This window comes from Selaginella moellendorffii, unplaced genomic scaffold, assembly GCF_000143415.4.
Source record: "Selaginella moellendorffii unplaced genomic scaffold, v1.0 SELMOscaffold_2, whole genome shotgun sequence".
Classification (NCBI taxonomy): Eukaryota; Viridiplantae; Streptophyta; class Lycopodiopsida; order Selaginellales; family Selaginellaceae; genus Selaginella; species Selaginella moellendorffii.
The window spans coordinates 3,797,611-3,813,464 of record NW_003314263.1 but is presented as its reverse complement, the minus strand read 5'-3'; the positions used below and the strand labels follow the sequence as shown (position 1 = coordinate 3,813,464).

Genomic DNA, 15,854 nt, shown 5'->3' with positions numbered 1-15,854 from the left:
CCAGTATGCCCCTCAACATTGGGCAGGGCCAACATCTCAGGCAAAAAACCTACCAGCATTGCAGAAGAAAGTTATAAAAAAACACCCCCAATGGGCACTGGGCATGGCCAACACTGGTATAGAGAAGGAAGTTCTTAAGACTTACCAGTATGCCCTCAATGGGCATTGGGCACACTGTTACAGAAGTTCTTCTAAAACACCACCAAGCAAAAAGGTTACCCTCAATAGGCATTTGGGAGGCCCAACACACTGTTATTAAGATAATAGCGAAGGAAGTTCTTCTAAAACAAGGCACTTATGAACTTTGGTAAGTTCATAACTTAAGAACTTAAGAACTAATTAGGCAGTGTGTTGGCCTAATTGTGGGCATTAGGCAAATTGAGCCATAGCACACTGTTATCAAGATAATAGAGAAAATGCCCTCAATGGAGAAAAAAAATTAAAAATTTATCAGTATGCCCATAATGGGCCAACACACTGTAATAGAGAAAGGAGTTCTTCCAAGGGCCATCAAGACAATGGAGTTTTAAAACAAAGAAAGAATGTGCTATTATCACCTAAAGAGAAAGTTCCACAAAGACTTGCCAATGCCCTCAATGGGCAGGGAATGAAAGAGAGAGAGAGAGAGTAGAGGTTAGGGCAAAAAGAGAATGGCGCTACTTAGGCGAGGGTCGCGCGGCCTTGGGCCACCGGCGGCATGGTGGAGATTACGCGCGGCCATGGCAACGGCGGCGGCCCCGGCGCCAGAGCAGGCAAGTCTCGAGGACGCATTTGGATACAAGATCAAGCCCTGCTCGCTCGCGCTGCCGCCAGACTCCATGATCCGCTACGTGGAGCCCCATCCGGGCGGATTCCGGGGCCTGATGCTCAAGGTTCTTGGATTCTACAGCAAAGAGAGCACGCGAATTCGTGGAGCCAAGCGGCTGTATGCGCGGATCACTAGCCAGGTCGAGAATCCGGAGCTCTATTCGAGTAAGTTGGTTTGATTTTGCTCGTTGTTTGGTTGGTCTTTGCTCGTTCTTGACAGATTTTTTTTTGTTCTTCTTTCTTTCCAGGCTTTGGACTTGAGAAGAAGTTCCGGACTGTCCACGCGATGCTTTTGCTGCACGTGTGGATGGTTCTTGTGAGGCTCCGGACTGAAGAGAAGGGAGAGAACATCGGGCAGACGATGTACGAGGTTTTCAATCTGGATTTGGAGCAAAGGATTTACAAAGAAGGGGTGCGTGAATACTTTTCTTTCTCGCATTCTTTCTAAAAGATGGAATTTTGCTCTCGTTTCGCAGGTAAAGATGACAATGATAATCACCAAGTGGCTCAAGGAACTCGAGAAGAACTTCTATGGAGCCTCTGTAGCTTACGACAAAGCTCTAAGCGGATCTTCCATGAAAGAAGATTTGGAGCGTGCTCTTTGGAGGTATGCCAGTTCTTAGATGTTCAAGAACTTTGTTATTAACTCTTTTTCCACGACACAGAAATGTGTTTGCCGAAGACGACTCTCCAATGCCAAAATCCGGTCCTCAACTGGCTAACGTGCAGGTCGAGTAGCGAGATCAAGTTTTATCTTCTCGAGTTCTAATGTCTCTCGCGATCTTTCAGGCTTTTGCGAGATATGTCCGCAGGGAACTTGCGTGCTTGGTAATAACCGGTGAGAGTTTCGCTCCTCGCTACAAACCATTCGTCTGACACCGCTTTTCTTCTCGCAGAATCCGAGGACTTTAGGACCGGCAACATTCGTTTCTCCACAGAATTCGAGGCTCTAAAAGAAGACCACTAATTTCAAGTACGTTTTCTTAGAATCTGAGAATCTGCATGGATCGGCTGAAAGAATGTGCTTGGTTTAAAGCTTTTTGGGGCTGGCTTAACATAAAATGGGAGGCGGTGTTTTTCCAGTATATAAATCAAGGCTCGTAAACCTCTCTTCGTCCTCCAGCCTCCAGCTTTTCGAGAGCGATCAATGGGTGCTCCAGAAGTTCTTCCCAGCGACAGCAACGACGACAACAAGATTGTTCTCTGCGGCTGCTATTCCTTCTCGATCGCCAAGAAGAAGGATCATGACTGTGATCTCAAGGCTCTGATCCAGGAGGGGAAGAAGATGAACAAGGGAGATCACAGCCATGATCTCCAGGCGAAGAACAAGCCATCGACACCAGCGTTCCCAGCAGCACCCTCAGCGCCGATCATCGTTCCATACTTCCAGTCGTCTTCCAGATTGTTTCTCGCGTAACTTCTTCCAGCTCGAGAGAGATCGAGCGAGTTTTCCATCTTTGTTTCCAATGCGGCTTCTAGAACAATTTTGTGAGTGAGAGTGAGTTCCAATTAAAAAAAACACAAAAAATTCGTTTTTTCTTTTTTCATCCTCGCTCTAGCCTGTGGAAAAAGTAGAACTTTACTTGCACGCCAAGAAAAAAACCAGATAGGAACTTACTTAAAAATTTCTTGGACAGATTTGACAATCTCCGTGGAGTTAGTCTCCACAACTTGGCCTCCCATCACTATTTCATCAAGAACAGTGTTTACCTGGAAGTGGTAAAAAAAAGAGTAAGATCACAAACAGAGAAAAAATGGATGATCACACCTTGTTGAAGTTAAATACAATGTCGAGTTCACAGACGTTCTTAAAGATGCTATCCAAAGTCTCCACAAAAACTATAATTTTTCCCAGTGAATGAAACGGGATCTTCGAAGTAACAAAGTGTTACCTTGTATAAGATCGAGAATTCCCAGCTCGCTCTCTCCACTATCGATCACAAACACGAAATAGAGCGTCGCGAAATGCTTGTAAACTAGCTTCGTCCCCTGTCCAAGATCTTAGCTCTCCCTTCAAAAGAAAATAAAGGAGGAGAGAAATGAAAACTCACAGCTCCAAAGATCTCATCCGCCTCGACAAAGTTACAAAAATGCTCCGCTCTGCTAGACAAACCTTCCCAAAGAAAACCATCACAAACCTCCAAGGCACGCAAAAGAAAATCTTACCAGTGTAGACCTTCCTCACAATCTCTTGCTGCTTCACTGGACTCTAAAAATTCCATCGATCGATCAGCAAGCGCTAGCAAAAACCAAATCCTACCAGCGATTTGTAAAACTTGGCGAGCCGCGGCTTCCCCTGCGTGTTCATCACGAGCACGGCATCAATCATCGCTCTTGTCTGCCCTAATTTGCCCCTTTGCCCTAAATATCAACGGTCATGGGTTCGAATCTTGGGAACTTCCAATGCCGGCTGACAGTTCAGCCGGCCTTCCACTTCAGCTGAACATGGCGGTTATTTGACGGCGGTTAAAATCGTGACGCTGGGCGCGGGGGGTTCTTAGCGCCATTCTCCCGATCACAAAACCCTAGATAAACGCCTCTTCCAAAAGCGCGAGGAGGAAGAAAAGAGCGCGCGACCAAAACGAGAAGGAGAAGAAAAGAGAGCGAAGAGTTCTCACAATGAGAGAGTGTATTTCCATCCACATTGGACAGGCGGGGATCCAGATTGGAAACGCTTGCTGGGAGCTCTTTTGCCTCGAGCATGGAATCCAGGTCAATCCTTTCAAAATCTCGGCCCACGGATGTTGACTCCTCGTGTTCTTGATTTCCTTGCAGCCGGATGGGCAAATGCCGAGCGACAAGACTGTTGGTGGCGGTGACGACGCTTTCAACACTTTTTTCAGCGAGACCGGAGCTGGGAAGCACGTCCCGCGGAGCGTTTTTCTAGATCTGGAGCCGACCGTGGTGGACGAAGTTAGAACTGGGACTTACAGGCAACTCTTCCATCCCGAGCAGCTTATCAGCGGCAAGGAAGACGCGGCAAACAATTTCGCGAGGGGTCATTACACAAGTAAGAACATTGGAGAACTTTTGGATCAACCTTTCGCAACTGGTGATTGATTTCGTTTCTGCTTTGTTGGATGATTGTCTCTCGCAGTTGGGAAGGAGATTGTCGATCTTTGCCTAGACCGGATACGAAAGTTGGCCGATAATTGCACTGGGCTTCAAGGGTTTATGGTTTTCAACGCAACTGGAGGTGGAACCGGATCCGGGCTGGGTTCTCTTTTGCTGGAGCGGCTCTCGGTGGATTACGGGAAGAAGTCCAAGCTTGCTTTCACGGTTTATCCCTCGCCGCAAGTCTCCACGGCCGTGGTAGAGCCATACAACAGCGTTTTGTCGACGCATTCTCTGCTAGAACACACCGACGTCGCCGTGATGCTTGACAACGAAGCCATTTATGACATCTGTAGAAGATCGCTGGACATCGAGCGTCCGACTTACACAAACTTGAACAGGCTCGTCTCTCAAGTAAGTTTTCCATTGCCAGTGTATGATCATATCGTGGTTTTCTTGTATAGGTGATATCATCCTTGACGGCCTCGCTTCGATTTGATGGCGCTCTCAACGTCGATCTCACCGAGTTCCAGACGAATCTGGTGCCGTATCCTCGGATCCACTTCATGCTCTCATCCTACGCTCCAGTCATCTCCGCCGAGAAAGCTTACCACGAGCAGCTCTCAGTGTCCGAGATCACAAACACAACTTTCGAGCCGGCTTCCATGATGGCCAAGTGTGATCCACGGCACGGGAAGTACATGGCCTGCTGCCTCATGTACCGAGGGGACGTGGTTCCAAAGGACGTAAACTCGGCCGTGGGAACGATCAAAACCAAGAGGACGATCCAATTCGTGGACTGGTGCCCCACGGGATTCAAGTGTGGAATCAACTATCAGCCCCCGACAGTGGTTCCGGGAGGTGATCTGGCCAAGGTCCAGCGCGCGGTGTGCATGATCTCAAACTCAACGAGCGTGGCGGAGGTGTTCTCGCGGCTGGATCACAAATTCGACCTCATGTACGCAAAGAGAGCGTTCGTCCACTGGTACGTCGGAGAGGGGATGGAGGAAGGAGAATTCTCGGAAGCTCGAGAGGATCTGGCCGCGCTAGAGAAGGATTACGAGGAAGTTGGGGCCGATTCCACCGAGGGAGAGGGCGAAGACGAGGGCGAAGAGTATTAGAGTGGTAAAGACGAAGCCCCTTCCCGCTGGCTTTTCCTGTTTAAATTCAAACGCGGGGATATTCTATGTTCTTTGGGCGGGAACTTATTTTGCTAGGGCTTAGGGTTCCTCGGTGGCTATGCCGGCTGACAGTTCATGGGACAGTTCGCGGTTGTCGGCTGAAAGGGGCGGTTACTGCGTGATCCCCCCCGCGCCAAACAGCTCCCTGCCAGGTAAGTATAAAAAGCGAGCCGCGAGCGCGACGAGCTTTTAGGGAGATCTCGTTTGCTCTTTTTCGATCCATCGCCCGTCGATCAAGAGCTTCTCTTCTTGATTTCCTGCTTTAGATTCCAGCATTCTTTAGTGCATCAGCTGCTGGAGAAAGCATAGAATCATGAGAGAGTGCATTTCGATCCACATTGGGCAAGCTGGAATCCAGATCGGGAATGCTTGCTGGGAGCTTTTCTGTCTAGAGCATGGCATTCAGGTTGATTGCAATCCATCTTTTCTGTTGTTTTTCCTCCCTTTTTTCGTCTCTCTCTCGTTTATTTTTCTCCCTGACAAAATGAAGTGTTTTCGGGCTTTAGCTTTTTTCTCTGCAATTGTTAGTTTTGTGTGAGATGTTTCGTTTTTCTTTCAACGTTTTATGTTCCCTCGCTCTTTCTACTCTTTTTTTTTCTTGAGAAGATGACTATTTTCCCTTCCAGTTTCTTCCCTCGCTTCGAACACTTGTATCTTACCTCTCTTCTTCTTTTGTGTACCTTTGTGCTTGAGAAAACTTCGAAAGCTGTTAGCTTATAGAGCTGTACATCATGGAGGTGACTAACCGGTTTCTTTTATGGACGTTTGCAGCCCGATGGACAGATGCCGAGCGACAAAACTGTTGGAGGTGGAGACGATGCTTTCAACACGTTCTTCAGCGAGACTGGAGCGGGAAAGCACGTCCCTCGGAGTGTTTTCCTGGACCTTGAGCCGACAGTGGTGGACGAAGTCAGGACTGGAACTTACAGGCAGCTTTTCCACCCCGAGCAACTTATCAGTGGCAAGGAAGACGCCGCAAACAACTTTGCTAGAGGTCATTACACAAGTAAGATTGCACACATCTTCTTTGAAATCAAGTTCTTATGGTTGTGTCTTCTGTGCCTCGCAGTTGGAAAAGAGATAGTCGATCTTTGCCTTGACCGGATACGAAAACTTGCTGACAACTGTACTGGTCTTCAAGGATTCATGGTCTTCAATGCTGTCGGTGGTGGAACCGGCTCGGGTCTGGGCTCTCTTTTGCTCGAGAGGCTGTCAGTAGATTACGGGAAGAAGTCAAAGCTCGCGTTTACAGTGTATCCTTCTCCACAAGTCTCCACGGCCGTGGTGGAGCCATACAACAGCGTTTTGTCAACACACTCACTGCTGGAACACACTGATGTTGCCGTGATGCTCGACAACGAAGCCATCTATGATATCTGCAGAAGATCACTCGACATCGAGCGTCCTACGTACACGAACTTGAACAGGCTCGTCTCGCAAGTAAGTAGCTACAGTCTTTTTCCTCGATTGCTGAAAGTCATTTTAAGAAGTAGATTCTAGTTTTACGACGATTTTCTCGGCTTCTTTTCGGCTTGATGTTTGTTCATGCGTGAGTCTCATATGGTCTGCTTCTTATTGCAGGTGATCTCATCCCTCACAGCTTCACTCCGCTTTGACGGGGCTCTCAACGTCGATCTCACCGAGTTCCAGACCAACTTAGTCCCTTATCCTCGCATTCACTTCATGCTCTCCTCCTACGCTCCGGTCATCTCCGCCGAGAAAGCTTACCACGAGCAGCTCTCAGTGTCCGAGATCACAAACACAACCTTCGAGCCGGCTTCGATGATGACGAAGTGTGATCCGCGGCACGGGAAATACATGGCCTGCTGCCTCATGTATCGAGGGGACGTGGTTCCAAAGGACGTAAACTCGGCCGTGGGAACCATCAAAACGAAGAGGACGATCCAGTTCGTGGACTGGTGTCCGACCGGATTCAAGTGTGGGATCAACTATCAGCCCCCGACAGTGGTTCCAGGAGGAGATTTGGCAAAGGTCCAGCGCGCGGTATGCATGATCTCAAACTCGACAAGCGTCGGAGAGGTTTTCTCGCGGCTGGATCACAAGTTTGATCTCATGTACGCAAAGCGAGCGTTCGTTCACTGGTACGTCGGAGAGGGGATGGAGGAGGGAGAATTCTCAGAGGCTCGCGAGGATCTGGCGGCGCTAGAGAAGGATTACGAGGAAGTCGGGGCGGACTCCACCGAGGGAGAGGGCGAAGACGAGGGCGAGGAGTATTAACCGGCCTCCCGCCGATTTTTAAAAGTTTGAATTCACATATATTGTTTTTCAAATTTTAAGAATATTCGTTTAGGGCGATGCCGATTCTTTTCTTCGGCCCCGGCTCGATTCCAGTGAGCCCGGTTTTAGAGATTTTTAGGGTTCTAGCGCTGGAGGAAGGTCGCCGGGCGCTGGCGCCGTGGAATGTAAGCCGCAGCTGGGATCGCCGCATTGGTATTATGCTAGATCGCGGCGCAGGCGATCGGTAGATCCACGCAATGGCGCTCAACATGAAGAGCCTGACGCAGGCGCTTGCCAAGACCGCCGCGGTGATCGAGAAGCACGTCCAGAGCACCGTCCAGGAGGTGACCGGGCCCAAGCCGCTCCAGGATTACGAGCTGGTTGAGCAGATCGGGTCGGGAGGTCCGGCCCTTGCGTGGAAGCTCTACTCGGGACGGCCAAGGAACAAGGCCGAGCACGCTCACAATCCCGAGGTCTGTGTGTGGGTTCTAGATAAGAAGCTCTTGTCGGAGACGAGGCAGAGGATTGGAATCACCAAGGCGGCAGAGGATGCGTTTCTAGAGGTTGTGAGGGCTGATGCGGGGCAGATGCTCAAATTGAGGCATCCGGGAGTTCTTCGAGTGGTCCAGGCGCTGGACGAGAGCAAGACGGCAATGGCGATGGTGACGGAACCAATCTTTGCGTCGGTCGCGAATGTTCTTGGCAACTTGGAAAACGTTTCAAAGACACCTAAAGAGCTCAGAGGCTTGGTACGTATGCTGTTTCTTCTATAAGTGAAAAAGAGTAAATCTTCTTTGCAGGAGCTTGGGCTCTTGGAGATCAAACACGGACTGCTCCAGCTAACGGAAACTCTGAGTTTCTTGCACAACAATGCGCAGCTTGTTCACAGAGCCATATCACCCGAGGTAGGCTGTGAATCACAGTAGCTTCTCATCAATTAATTCGGTTTTCTCCGCAGTCAGTTTTTATCACATCCACTGGATCCTGGAAGTTCGGCGGGTTTGGATTCGCAGCGACTGTAGAACAAACAGCTGCTGAAGCTGGGGCGGGAGCATCTTTTCTCTATCCAGTACGTGTAACTCATACCAGCTTGCGTGAGAAGTGCTCATTGAGTATCCGTGTCTTCAGGAGTATGATGTGGACGAAGTTGTGATGCCGCTGCAACCACCATTGAATTATACCGCGCCAGAGCTAACGCGAAGTAATGGGAACCCGGGATCATGTTCTGACATTTTCAGTTTGGGATGCCTTATATACCATCTCCTGTCTCGTGAACCTTTGGTGCTGTGCAAGAACAATCTAAGAGCGGTAAGGCCTCCAAGCATTGGCAGGTGATATGAATGTCTAATCCATATTTGCCTTGCTTCTATGCAGTACAAGGCCAAGGTACAGTATCTGGCTAGTGCAAGCTTTTCAAAGATTCCTCCCGAGCTTGTACATGATTTGAAACGTATGCTGAGCCCGGCAGAGCTTTCCAGACCAACTGCCTCAGAATTCACTGGTACGCGTAGGTTTTTCTTGATAACCGTGATACCGATTTTTTCTCTCTGTTTTTCATCAAGGTTCCCCATTCTTCCGAGAAGATACAAGACTGAGAGCACTAAGATTTTTGGATCATATGCTTGTAAGTTACTGCTACTGTTTCGAAGAAATAACCAACTGGGATGGTTATAGGAACGAGACAACATCCAGAAATCTGACTTCTTAAAAGCGCTTTCAGGCATGTGGACGGAATTCGATCCTCGTGTGCTCCGTTACAAGGTTTGCAGTCATACCCACGTGCGAATCCATGTTTTACTAACAGTGTTGTAAGCCAGGTATTGCCGCCGCTTTGCTTGGAGCTGAGAAATGTGGTCATGCTTCCGATGGTGCTGCCAATGGTTCTTACAATTGCCGAGTCTCAGGTCTGTTTCCTTTTTCTTTTCCTATGTTGTAAAAGTATATATATCGAGTTCACCTAGGGAGCTTAGTATACTGCTGCAGGAAAAGGCTGATTTTGAATCCTCGACTCTTCCAGCATTGCTCCCTGTCTTGAGCTCAGCAACAGGCGAATCTCTTTTATTGCTGGTTAAACATGCTGCGTTATTGATAAATAAGGTACAAGGTACTCTTGTGCACTTTTAAAGGTCTGTTGCCTTAAGCTTGTTCTTTTCACTTGTTCCAGGTTACCTCAGAACATCTATCGACGAGTGTTGTTCCAATGCTCGTTCGGGCATACGATGATCCAGATGCGAGGATGCAAGAGGAAGTGTTAAAACGTACAATTGGCATTGCTAAACAAATAGATTATCAGGTGGGTGTGTCAGCATCTCTTCTGGTAACCTCGTCACACTGGCTTGCAGATTCTTAAGCAGTCGATCTTACCCAGAATACACGGCCTGGCTTTGAAGACAACAATAGCTGCGGTAAGACTTTATGGTTTCTTTGAATTTTTCTTTTTCACACCGTGTTCCTTTCTGCAGGTTCGCGTAAATGCACTTTTGTGTCTGGGTGAGCTTGTCCCTCGACTGGATAAAAACTCATTCAAAGAAGTTTTACAAACATTGCAACGATGTACCGCTGTGGATCATTCTGCTCCAACTCTAATGTGCACCCTGGGGGTTGCCGATGCCAGTTACAAACAAGTACTATCTTGTTTCTTGCAAAGTTTACTGGACTCACTGCTTTGTCACAGTTTGGCGTGGAATTTGCTGCCGAACATTTGTTACCACTCTTGACACCACTATTGACGGCTCAGCAGCTTAATCTTCAGCAATTCACGAAGTACATGCAGTTTGTGAAGGAAATATTGAGGTTCGCCAATCATTTCATTGCTATTCTAGGGACCCGCAGTTGATAACAAGCTTCTTTTTCGGCAGGGAAATTGAAGAGAAGCGGGGACTCAAGGATGGCGAGGCAGCCAAAGAAGGGATCAGTATGAACGGAGGGCCCCCGTCAACCAAGGGAAACAGCTGGGACGCGGACTACTGGAGCTCGGGAGTTTCCAAAACGCAGGCGATTTCTTCAGCCACAAAACCTGAGCAGGTTGCCGCCATCTTCTCTTCCGCGACAACAACACCAGCAGAGAGTTCCATTTTCTCATCCACGACAAAGCCAGAGAAGCCTGTCTCGCCAGACTTTTCTACTCCAAATGCCAGGCCTCTCAACGAGAGAACTCCGACGCCAACAATTTCAGGGGGCATGCCTCTGGACTGGGAGTGGCCACCGAAAGCAGGCACAGGCACAGTTGGAGCTAGCACCACTCAAAGCTTCTCGTCCGGGGCACCAGACGTGAGCAGTTCCTTTGGAGACGATTTCGATCCATTCGCAGATTGGCCTCCGCGAAACAGCTCTGGCAACGCGGTATACGGAGTGGCTTCCTCCCTGAGCAGCAGCAGCAGCAGCAGCATCAACAGCATCAACAACAACAAGAATCACAACAACAACGGCATTGCTACCAAGCTGGACGATTTCTTCTCGTCGCCAGGCCAGTCTCAGCCGCCACTCAAGCTCGCGCCACCGCCGCCTCCAGCAGCATCGTCAGGGATGAGGGGCCGAGGAAGGAGTTCTCATTCTCTTCGCGGCGGCATTGGTGCTTACTCGAGAGCCTCGTTGAAGCAGCAACAGGATTTACTGCAATAGCAGGTCGCTTCTTTGAAACTTGTGGAAAAAGTTTGACCTGTTTGTCCAAGAACTAAGAACCCTAAAAACAGAGATCAACGGTGAGGATTTGCCATGTGCTACACTATATAATGTTAACTTCTCCGCTTCTAGGTTTAGGTCGGCGCTTGGAAGGTGGCGCGGCAGGGCCAGTGCATCCAAGGTATGATCGCGCCGCGTTTTCGCTACTCCTTCTCGTGCCGCATTTTCGCTACTCCTCATGCCACGTTTTCGCTACCAGGCAATGGCGACATCCGAAGAGAAGCCCGAGGAGGAGGCTCCTCCTGTTCCCGGTCCCGACGAGATCGTGGTACTTATCCAGTACACGGAGAAGGATCTCACATTCGCTCATCTGGCCCAGAAGAGTGCGAAGGCTCATGATGTGATTGCTGCTTGTGCAGTCAAGGCTGCAAGCATGATCTCAGCGGCTACTGGCATTGACCGGAAGGACCTCACACTGTACCCACCAGGTATGTGGTCCTTGCGAGATCACACACATTGCTAACTTCATTTTTCTGTGCTTTCTTTGTTTTTTTCAGCTTTCCTCAATGCGGACAGGACTGTGAGCCAGTGGGCTGCGATTGCCCGTCCTCCTACTCTCACTGTCTCAACGTTGAAGAAGAAAGGGCTTCTTGCCCAGAAGGAGAGTCTCAAGAAGCAGTACAATGCTTCTCTTGATTTTGTGACCTCGCAGCTCAAGAATGCAGAGGACGCAAAGAAGGATGTAGAGGACGCAAAGAAGGATCTGGAGGGCAAGTTAGAGACCAAAAACAGGCAGCTGGCCACTCAGCTGCAAACTAAGAACAGGCAGCTGGCCGAGAAGACCACACACGTCAACAATCTCGAGAACCAGGTCGAGCAACTTCGTCAGGACTTTCAAGCAGCCATGAGCCAGCAAACCCGCGAGATCCAAGCTTTGAGGGTGGATAGCCAGGTTCTGACCCGGAAGGTTGAGGTTTTGACCCGGAAGGTTGAGGTTCTGACCCAGCAGAATGAGGTTCTGACCCGGAAGGTTGAGGTTCTGACCCAGCAGAATGAGGAGCTCAAGCAGCAGAGCCTGCTGCTCTCTACAGTGGCTCAGCAGGGCAGGGCTCTTGCTGATGCAAATCAGGTTCTCACAAATGAGAACCAGGCAACACGTGCTGAGGTGGCAGCCTTGATGAGCAGGGTGAACGAGCTGGAGACATACATCTATGGTGCTGATCGTGTCCTTCAGTAGCGGTTCTTTGGGCTAGAGGTGGGTTGGCTAGACCGTTTATTTCTTTTTGGGCAGTGGCAGGTAAACGGTGGGACTTTTGATGATGTAAATTTCGATCGATCGCGAGTTTAATCTTTTGGTTGTGCAAAAATAATCTCCTTTCTCCAGCATCCTGCCAGCTGCTTCTTGCCCCTCGTACACGTTGGGGATGCTGAAGACGATGTTGTCCGAGTGCCAGCCGAGTCTAGTGAAGTCACAACCTCGGGCTTTGCAAGGCCGGTGCGATGGTGGTGACGATCCTCGCCAATCCTTCTTCAATGCCGTGAAAAGAGTATGTACGTGAAGCCATTCTCGTCCTCTGTCTTCCGAAAGAGCTGGATCGCCTGTCCGTCTTTGGAATTAAGCCATCTTTTCCTTCCCTTGAGAACTTTGCAAGCCTTTTGCACACCTGTAAAAACTTAAAGAATACAACCATAACCAGATCCATATTTTCTATACCTCTCTTTTTCACGGCTTCCACGAATGGCTTGTACGCCTTGATGGCTGCCTCGCACAGAGCGTACAATCCAAAACGCGAACTCTTGCCAAGACATCGGTCAAGGTTTCACAACTTTCCCTTTGCACTTTCCAGCACCTCTCACAGTCTCGGTCGCGACTTTTCACCTTACTCTGACCTTGTAGCCCAACAGCTCGTGGATGAAAAAAGGGAGTGGAGAAAGAGTTGGAAGGCCTTCAAGAAGCTGAGCACGAAACTATTTAGCTGGCCAACAAGACGAATGACTTCAACAGTCGGCAAGGACAATTTCGAGTAGTGGCTGAAAGTATGAACCAGAACCAGGAAATTTAAGGCTTTCAGTCACCAGGTTGAAGCGGTAAGTGAGCACATCAAGATGATCAAACAGGAGAATGAGGAGATCAAACAACAGAATGAGAATCTCAAGCATCTTACTCGCAAGATTCATGTCCTAAGTGAGCAATGTCAACGAGAGTGAGAAGCAGGAGAAGGAAACCTGAGTAGCTTAGGTTACGTTGCTATTTTCTCTTCATTGATATGTAGCAATGCATTTCTATCTTCTTAAGCAAAGCTGTTTGACAATCCTCCAGCAATTTGCTTTTCTCACAGCCTTATTCGTGACAGCTTTCTGCTACACATGAGATTAGAAACGATTACGGTCGCTTGTAGAACCCAGAAGCGGGAACTTCCAAATGAGGAACCTTGATCACTCCGTACACCATCTTCGTCTCTTGGGCCATGGGGCGCATTGCAACACCATGAAAAGCAACATTAAGAACCACAACCAAGATTGCGACCACTATGATCTGCAGCTTCTTTATCATGGTGAATGAATCCTCTTCCTTGCGAATGAATGAAGACACTCACATTTTTTATAGGGACTAGTTTTGCTGTGTGTACGAAAGTAAATGTGCATGACTTACTTGTTTGACTGACTAAGTCGTAGTCAAAGACACTGTTCTAGTTAGTCAAACACCAGAGTCTAGTCCACGACACTGCTTCAGTCAAACTTTCAGTGTAACAACATCTAACCCAAGCAAAAAGAACTTTAAGAAGAAAAATTCCTGTTATTTCTTCGTTTCTTTCGTGCCTCGAGCTCTCTGATCACGTCACCGATCACGTCGTCAGGCACAAATCCACTATCGATCATCTCCCTGAGAGCTTCTTCCGCGTCATCTTCATCTTCTTCTTCGCTTTTCTCTTCTCGAGACTGGTGCTTGCAAAGTCCGTCGACGATCGTAGCACACATCTCGCTGCTGGGAATGAATCCCAGCGAGATGAGCTGCTTGAACAGCTCGTGCCCCTGGAAGATCTTCCCGGCCTTGCACAGCGCCTCCACCAAGATCTCGTAAGAGTTCACGTCGGGGATCCGGCCGCTCTCGATCATCTCCTGGAACAAGTCCTTGGCATCGCCCAGCCGTCCCTCGCCGCACAAGCGCTCCAAAAGAATGTTGTAAGTGGAGACGCTCGGGAGGAGCTCCTGCTGCTGCGAGGATTTCATCTCCTCGTACAACCCCCGGGCCTCGTCCACCATCTTCATCTTGCACAGCATCTCGATCACGCACGAGAGATCCACGGACGTGTAGCCAGCCGCTCGCATCTCCTTCACCAGCTCCAGCGCCTCGACAGCGTTTTTCCTCCGGCAGAGCTCCCTCAACAAAGTCGCATACGAGCACTGCAGAGGCCTGGAGCCTCTGGATGCCATCGTCTTGAGTAGCCGGACGCCATCTTCCACCTTGTCGCCCACCACAATCCTCTTGACGAGCTGGTTGATAGATCCCGCCGATGGAAGCGGCAAGTCCCTGTCCACGAACTCGTTGACGAGCTCCAGAGCCTGCGCTACTTCTCCCCGTTTCGTGAAAGAGTCCAGAATCACCGACGCGATGACAGCATCCGGCTTGCACCCTTGCTCCATCATCCTCCGGAAGAGCCGATAAGCGTCGCCGTATCGACCAGCCTTGTCCAGGCAATCGACGAGCGAGCTGAAGCACACAACGTCCGGCTGGAGCTTCTTCTCCAGCATCTCCGCCAGCAGCTTCTCGCCCTCGTAGATCTTCCCGACTTTGCAGAACGCGTTGATGAGGATACTATAGACGACGTTGTCCGGCGAGCAAGACTTCTGGATCATCTCCTTCTTCACCACCATCGCATCGTCGACTCTCCCGGCCTTGCACAGCCCGAGAATGTACGTGCAGTACGTGACTAGATTCGGCTCGCAGCCCTTCTCCTTCATTTCCAAAAACATCTCCCTCATCTCCTCCACTCGATCCTTCTTCTTCAATCCCGTGAGAAGAACGTTGTAAGCGTACGTGTTTGGAGGACAGCCATACTCGCCCTCCATCTTCCGGAAGAGCTGGATCGCCTGCTCCATCTTCCCTCCATCCTGGCAGTAGCCATTCAAGATCCCAATGCAAGACCCCAGCGGCGGCGCCACCTTCCTCCGGATCATCTCCTCGAAGAGCTCCACAGCCTCGTCAAAGTATCCATACTTCGCGAGGCCGCAAACGATGTAGCTATAGCTCGAGGCCTTGGCAGTGAATCCTCGAGCATGGATCTCTTGGAAGAGATCGAAGGCCTCTTTCACCCTGTGATCCCTTCCCAGGCCCTCGATGAGCATGAGATACGTCGCGAGCTCCGGCACGACGTTCCTCTTTTGCATCTCGCGGAGCACGCCAATTGCGTCGATGGATCGCTTGCCGCGGCAGAGGCCCATCATGACGCAGAGATAGGTGGCGAGATTGGCCGTGGTGGAGGCCGGGAGATCGCGCAAGAGCTTCACGGCGGCATCGAGATCCCCGGCCTGGACGTAGGCGTTAGCGAGGATTCCATAGCTGGAGGCATCGGGCGGGGCGAGACTCTTGAGCTGGGAGTCGAAAATCCCGTGCGCTTCCCTGTGGCGGCCGTTCTTGATCAGCGCCACGAGCAGCGCGTTGCAGGCCTGGAATCCATGGCGAAATCCGGGCAGGCCGGACGCCCACGCGAAGCATTGGAGCGCGGCATTGGCGCTGGGAGACCTCTCGAGCGCCTTGCCCAGCGAGAAGGCGCTGGGCACAAAATCCAGCCCCCGTAGCGACGCATCTGGATCCCTGCTCGACAATGCCGCCAGCAGCGCCGCGCAGTGCTGCGAATCCTCGGGCGCTGCCGCCGACCTGGAGAGAACCGCGAGCGATCGCAATCCCCTTCTCAGCATTTCCCCAAATATCTTCGCGACCCCCAGAAGAAC

General features: G+C 50.1%; 7 protein-coding genes across 9 annotated transcripts; 5 read left to right on the top strand and 2 right to left on the bottom strand.

Annotated features, from left to right (window-relative positions):
• The first annotated feature begins 613 nt into the window (after positions 1-613).
• Positions 614-2,345, top strand: LOC9661590. 2 transcript variants are annotated; one of them, XM_024663878.1, is made up of 7 exons: positions 614-972; positions 1,056-1,219; positions 1,284-1,414; positions 1,473-1,536; positions 1,597-1,645; positions 1,704-1,780; positions 1,891-2,345. In XM_024663878.1, the coding sequence occupies exons 1-6, from the start codon at positions 651-653 to the stop codon at positions 1,772-1,774; spliced, it is 801 nt and encodes a 266-aa protein (XP_024519646.1). In that variant the 5' UTR covers positions 614-650; the 3' UTR covers positions 1,775-1,780; positions 1,891-2,345. The 2 variants fall into 2 exon arrangements, with proteins under 2 accessions (XP_024519646.1, XP_024519640.1); XM_024663872.1 differs by having other exon boundaries at positions 1,704-1,898.
• On the bottom strand, positions 2,297-3,160 carry LOC9643304 (AP-3 complex subunit sigma). Of its 2 annotated transcripts, XM_024663884.1 has the most exons (7): positions 3,068-3,160; positions 2,974-3,016; positions 2,859-2,920; positions 2,700-2,796; positions 2,576-2,646; positions 2,426-2,517; positions 2,297-2,367 (listed from the first exon to the last, which is right to left on the bottom strand). In XM_024663884.1, the coding sequence occupies exons 1-7, from the start codon at positions 3,134-3,136 to the stop codon at positions 2,352-2,354; spliced, it is 450 nt and encodes a 149-aa protein (XP_024519652.1). In that variant the 5' UTR covers positions 3,137-3,160; the 3' UTR covers positions 2,297-2,351. The 2 variants fall into 2 exon arrangements, with proteins under 2 accessions (XP_024519652.1, XP_002962693.1); XM_002962647.2 differs by lacking the exon at positions 2,297-2,367 and having other exon boundaries at positions 2,422-2,517.
• Positions 3,161-3,426: 266 nt separating this feature from the next.
• Positions 3,427-4,982, top strand: LOC9643303 (tubulin alpha chain). Its single transcript, XM_002963047.1, has 4 exons — positions 3,427-3,519; positions 3,583-3,817; positions 3,905-4,275; positions 4,326-4,982. Exons 1-4 carry the CDS (start codon positions 3,427-3,429, stop codon positions 4,980-4,982), a joined length of 1,356 nt encoding a protein of 451 aa, XP_002963093.1.
• A 373-nt stretch (positions 4,983-5,355) lies between these two features.
• LOC9643302 (tubulin alpha chain) lies at positions 5,356-7,280 on the top strand. The gene is made up of 4 exons (XM_002963046.1): positions 5,356-5,448; positions 5,814-6,048; positions 6,112-6,482; positions 6,624-7,280. Exons 1-4 carry the CDS (start codon positions 5,356-5,358, stop codon positions 7,278-7,280), a joined length of 1,356 nt encoding a protein of 451 aa, XP_002963092.1.
• Positions 7,281-7,407: 127 nt separating this feature from the next.
• Positions 7,408-10,919, top strand: LOC9661589 (SCY1-like protein 2). Its single transcript, XM_002963045.2, has 14 exons — positions 7,408-8,029; positions 8,081-8,185; positions 8,239-8,349; positions 8,409-8,588; positions 8,655-8,781; positions 8,843-8,904; positions 8,955-9,041; positions 9,098-9,184; positions 9,264-9,377; positions 9,445-9,573; positions 9,623-9,685; positions 9,743-9,904; positions 9,955-10,073; positions 10,139-10,919. The coding sequence occupies exons 1-14, from the start codon at positions 7,538-7,540 to the stop codon at positions 10,899-10,901; spliced, it is 2,601 nt and encodes an 866-aa protein (XP_002963091.1). The 5' UTR covers positions 7,408-7,537; the 3' UTR covers positions 10,902-10,919.
• Positions 10,920-11,035: 116 nt separating this feature from the next.
• Positions 11,036-12,138, top strand: LOC112341283 (chromosome partition protein Smc-like). Its single transcript, XM_024661197.1, has 3 exons — positions 11,036-11,082; positions 11,161-11,389; positions 11,459-12,138. The coding sequence occupies exons 2-3, from the start codon at positions 11,164-11,166 to the stop codon at positions 12,136-12,138; spliced, it is 906 nt and encodes a 301-aa protein (XP_024516965.1). The 5' UTR covers positions 11,036-11,082; positions 11,161-11,163.
• Positions 12,139-13,679: 1,541 nt separating this feature from the next.
• On the bottom strand, positions 13,680-15,821 carry LOC9661588 (pentatricopeptide repeat-containing protein At1g63400). The gene has a single exon (XM_002962646.2). It carries the CDS (start codon positions 15,819-15,821, stop codon positions 13,680-13,682), a length of 2,142 nt encoding a protein of 713 aa, XP_002962692.2.
• Between the last annotated feature and the right edge of the window lie 33 nt (positions 15,822-15,854).

Bases quoted from the DNA above. Each gene is read 5' to 3' on its own strand.
- LOC9661590 (XM_024663878.1), top strand. From the start codon at position 651: ATGGCGCTACTTAGGCGAGGGTCGCGCGGCCTTGGGCCACCGGCGGCA. The intron at 1,415-1,472 runs GTATGCCAGTTC...TCCACGACACAG, and splicing joins TTGGAGCGTGCTCTTTGGAG to AAATGTGTTTGCCGAAGACG. The intron at 1,537-1,596 runs GTCGAGTAGCGA...GCGATCTTTCAG, and splicing joins CTCAACTGGCTAACGTGCAG to GCTTTTGCGAGATATGTCCG.
- LOC9643304 (XM_024663884.1), bottom strand. From the start codon at position 3,136: ATGATTGATGCCGTGCTCGTGATGAACACGCAGGGGAAGCCGCGGCTC. The intron at 3,017-3,067 runs GTAGGATTTGGT...TGGAATTTTTAG, and splicing joins CCAAGTTTTACAAATCGCTG to AGTCCAGTGAAGCAGCAAGA. The intron at 2,921-2,973 runs GTAAGATTTTCT...TTCTTTGGGAAG, and splicing joins TGTGAGGAAGGTCTACACTG to GTTTGTCTAGCAGAGCGGAG.
- LOC9643303 (XM_002963047.1), top strand. From the start codon at position 3,427: ATGAGAGAGTGTATTTCCATCCACATTGGACAGGCGGGGATCCAGATT. The intron at 3,520-3,582 runs GTCAATCCTTTC...ATTTCCTTGCAG, and splicing joins GCCTCGAGCATGGAATCCAG to CCGGATGGGCAAATGCCGAG. The intron at 4,276-4,325 runs GTAAGTTTTCCA...TTTCTTGTATAG, and splicing joins TGAACAGGCTCGTCTCTCAA to GTGATATCATCCTTGACGGC.
- LOC9643302 (XM_002963046.1), top strand. From the start codon at position 5,356: ATGAGAGAGTGCATTTCGATCCACATTGGGCAAGCTGGAATCCAGATC. The intron at 6,049-6,111 runs GTAAGATTGCAC...TGTGCCTCGCAG, and splicing joins TGCTAGAGGTCATTACACAA to TTGGAAAAGAGATAGTCGAT. The intron at 6,483-6,623 runs GTAAGTAGCTAC...TTCTTATTGCAG, and splicing joins TGAACAGGCTCGTCTCGCAA to GTGATCTCATCCCTCACAGC.
- LOC9661589 (XM_002963045.2), top strand. From the start codon at position 7,538: ATGGCGCTCAACATGAAGAGCCTGACGCAGGCGCTTGCCAAGACCGCC. The intron at 8,905-8,954 runs GTAAGTTACTGC...GGATGGTTATAG, and splicing joins GATTTTTGGATCATATGCTT to GAACGAGACAACATCCAGAA. The intron at 9,686-9,742 runs GTAAGACTTTAT...TCCTTTCTGCAG, and splicing joins TGAAGACAACAATAGCTGCG to GTTCGCGTAAATGCACTTTT.
- LOC112341283 (XM_024661197.1), top strand. From the start codon at position 11,164: ATGGCGACATCCGAAGAGAAGCCCGAGGAGGAGGCTCCTCCTGTTCCC. The intron at 11,390-11,458 runs GTATGTGGTCCT...TGTTTTTTTCAG, and splicing joins CCTCACACTGTACCCACCAG to CTTTCCTCAATGCGGACAGG.
- LOC9661588 (XM_002962646.2), bottom strand. From the start codon at position 15,821: ATGCTGAGAAGGGGATTGCGATCGCTCGCGGTTCTCTCCAGGTCGGCG.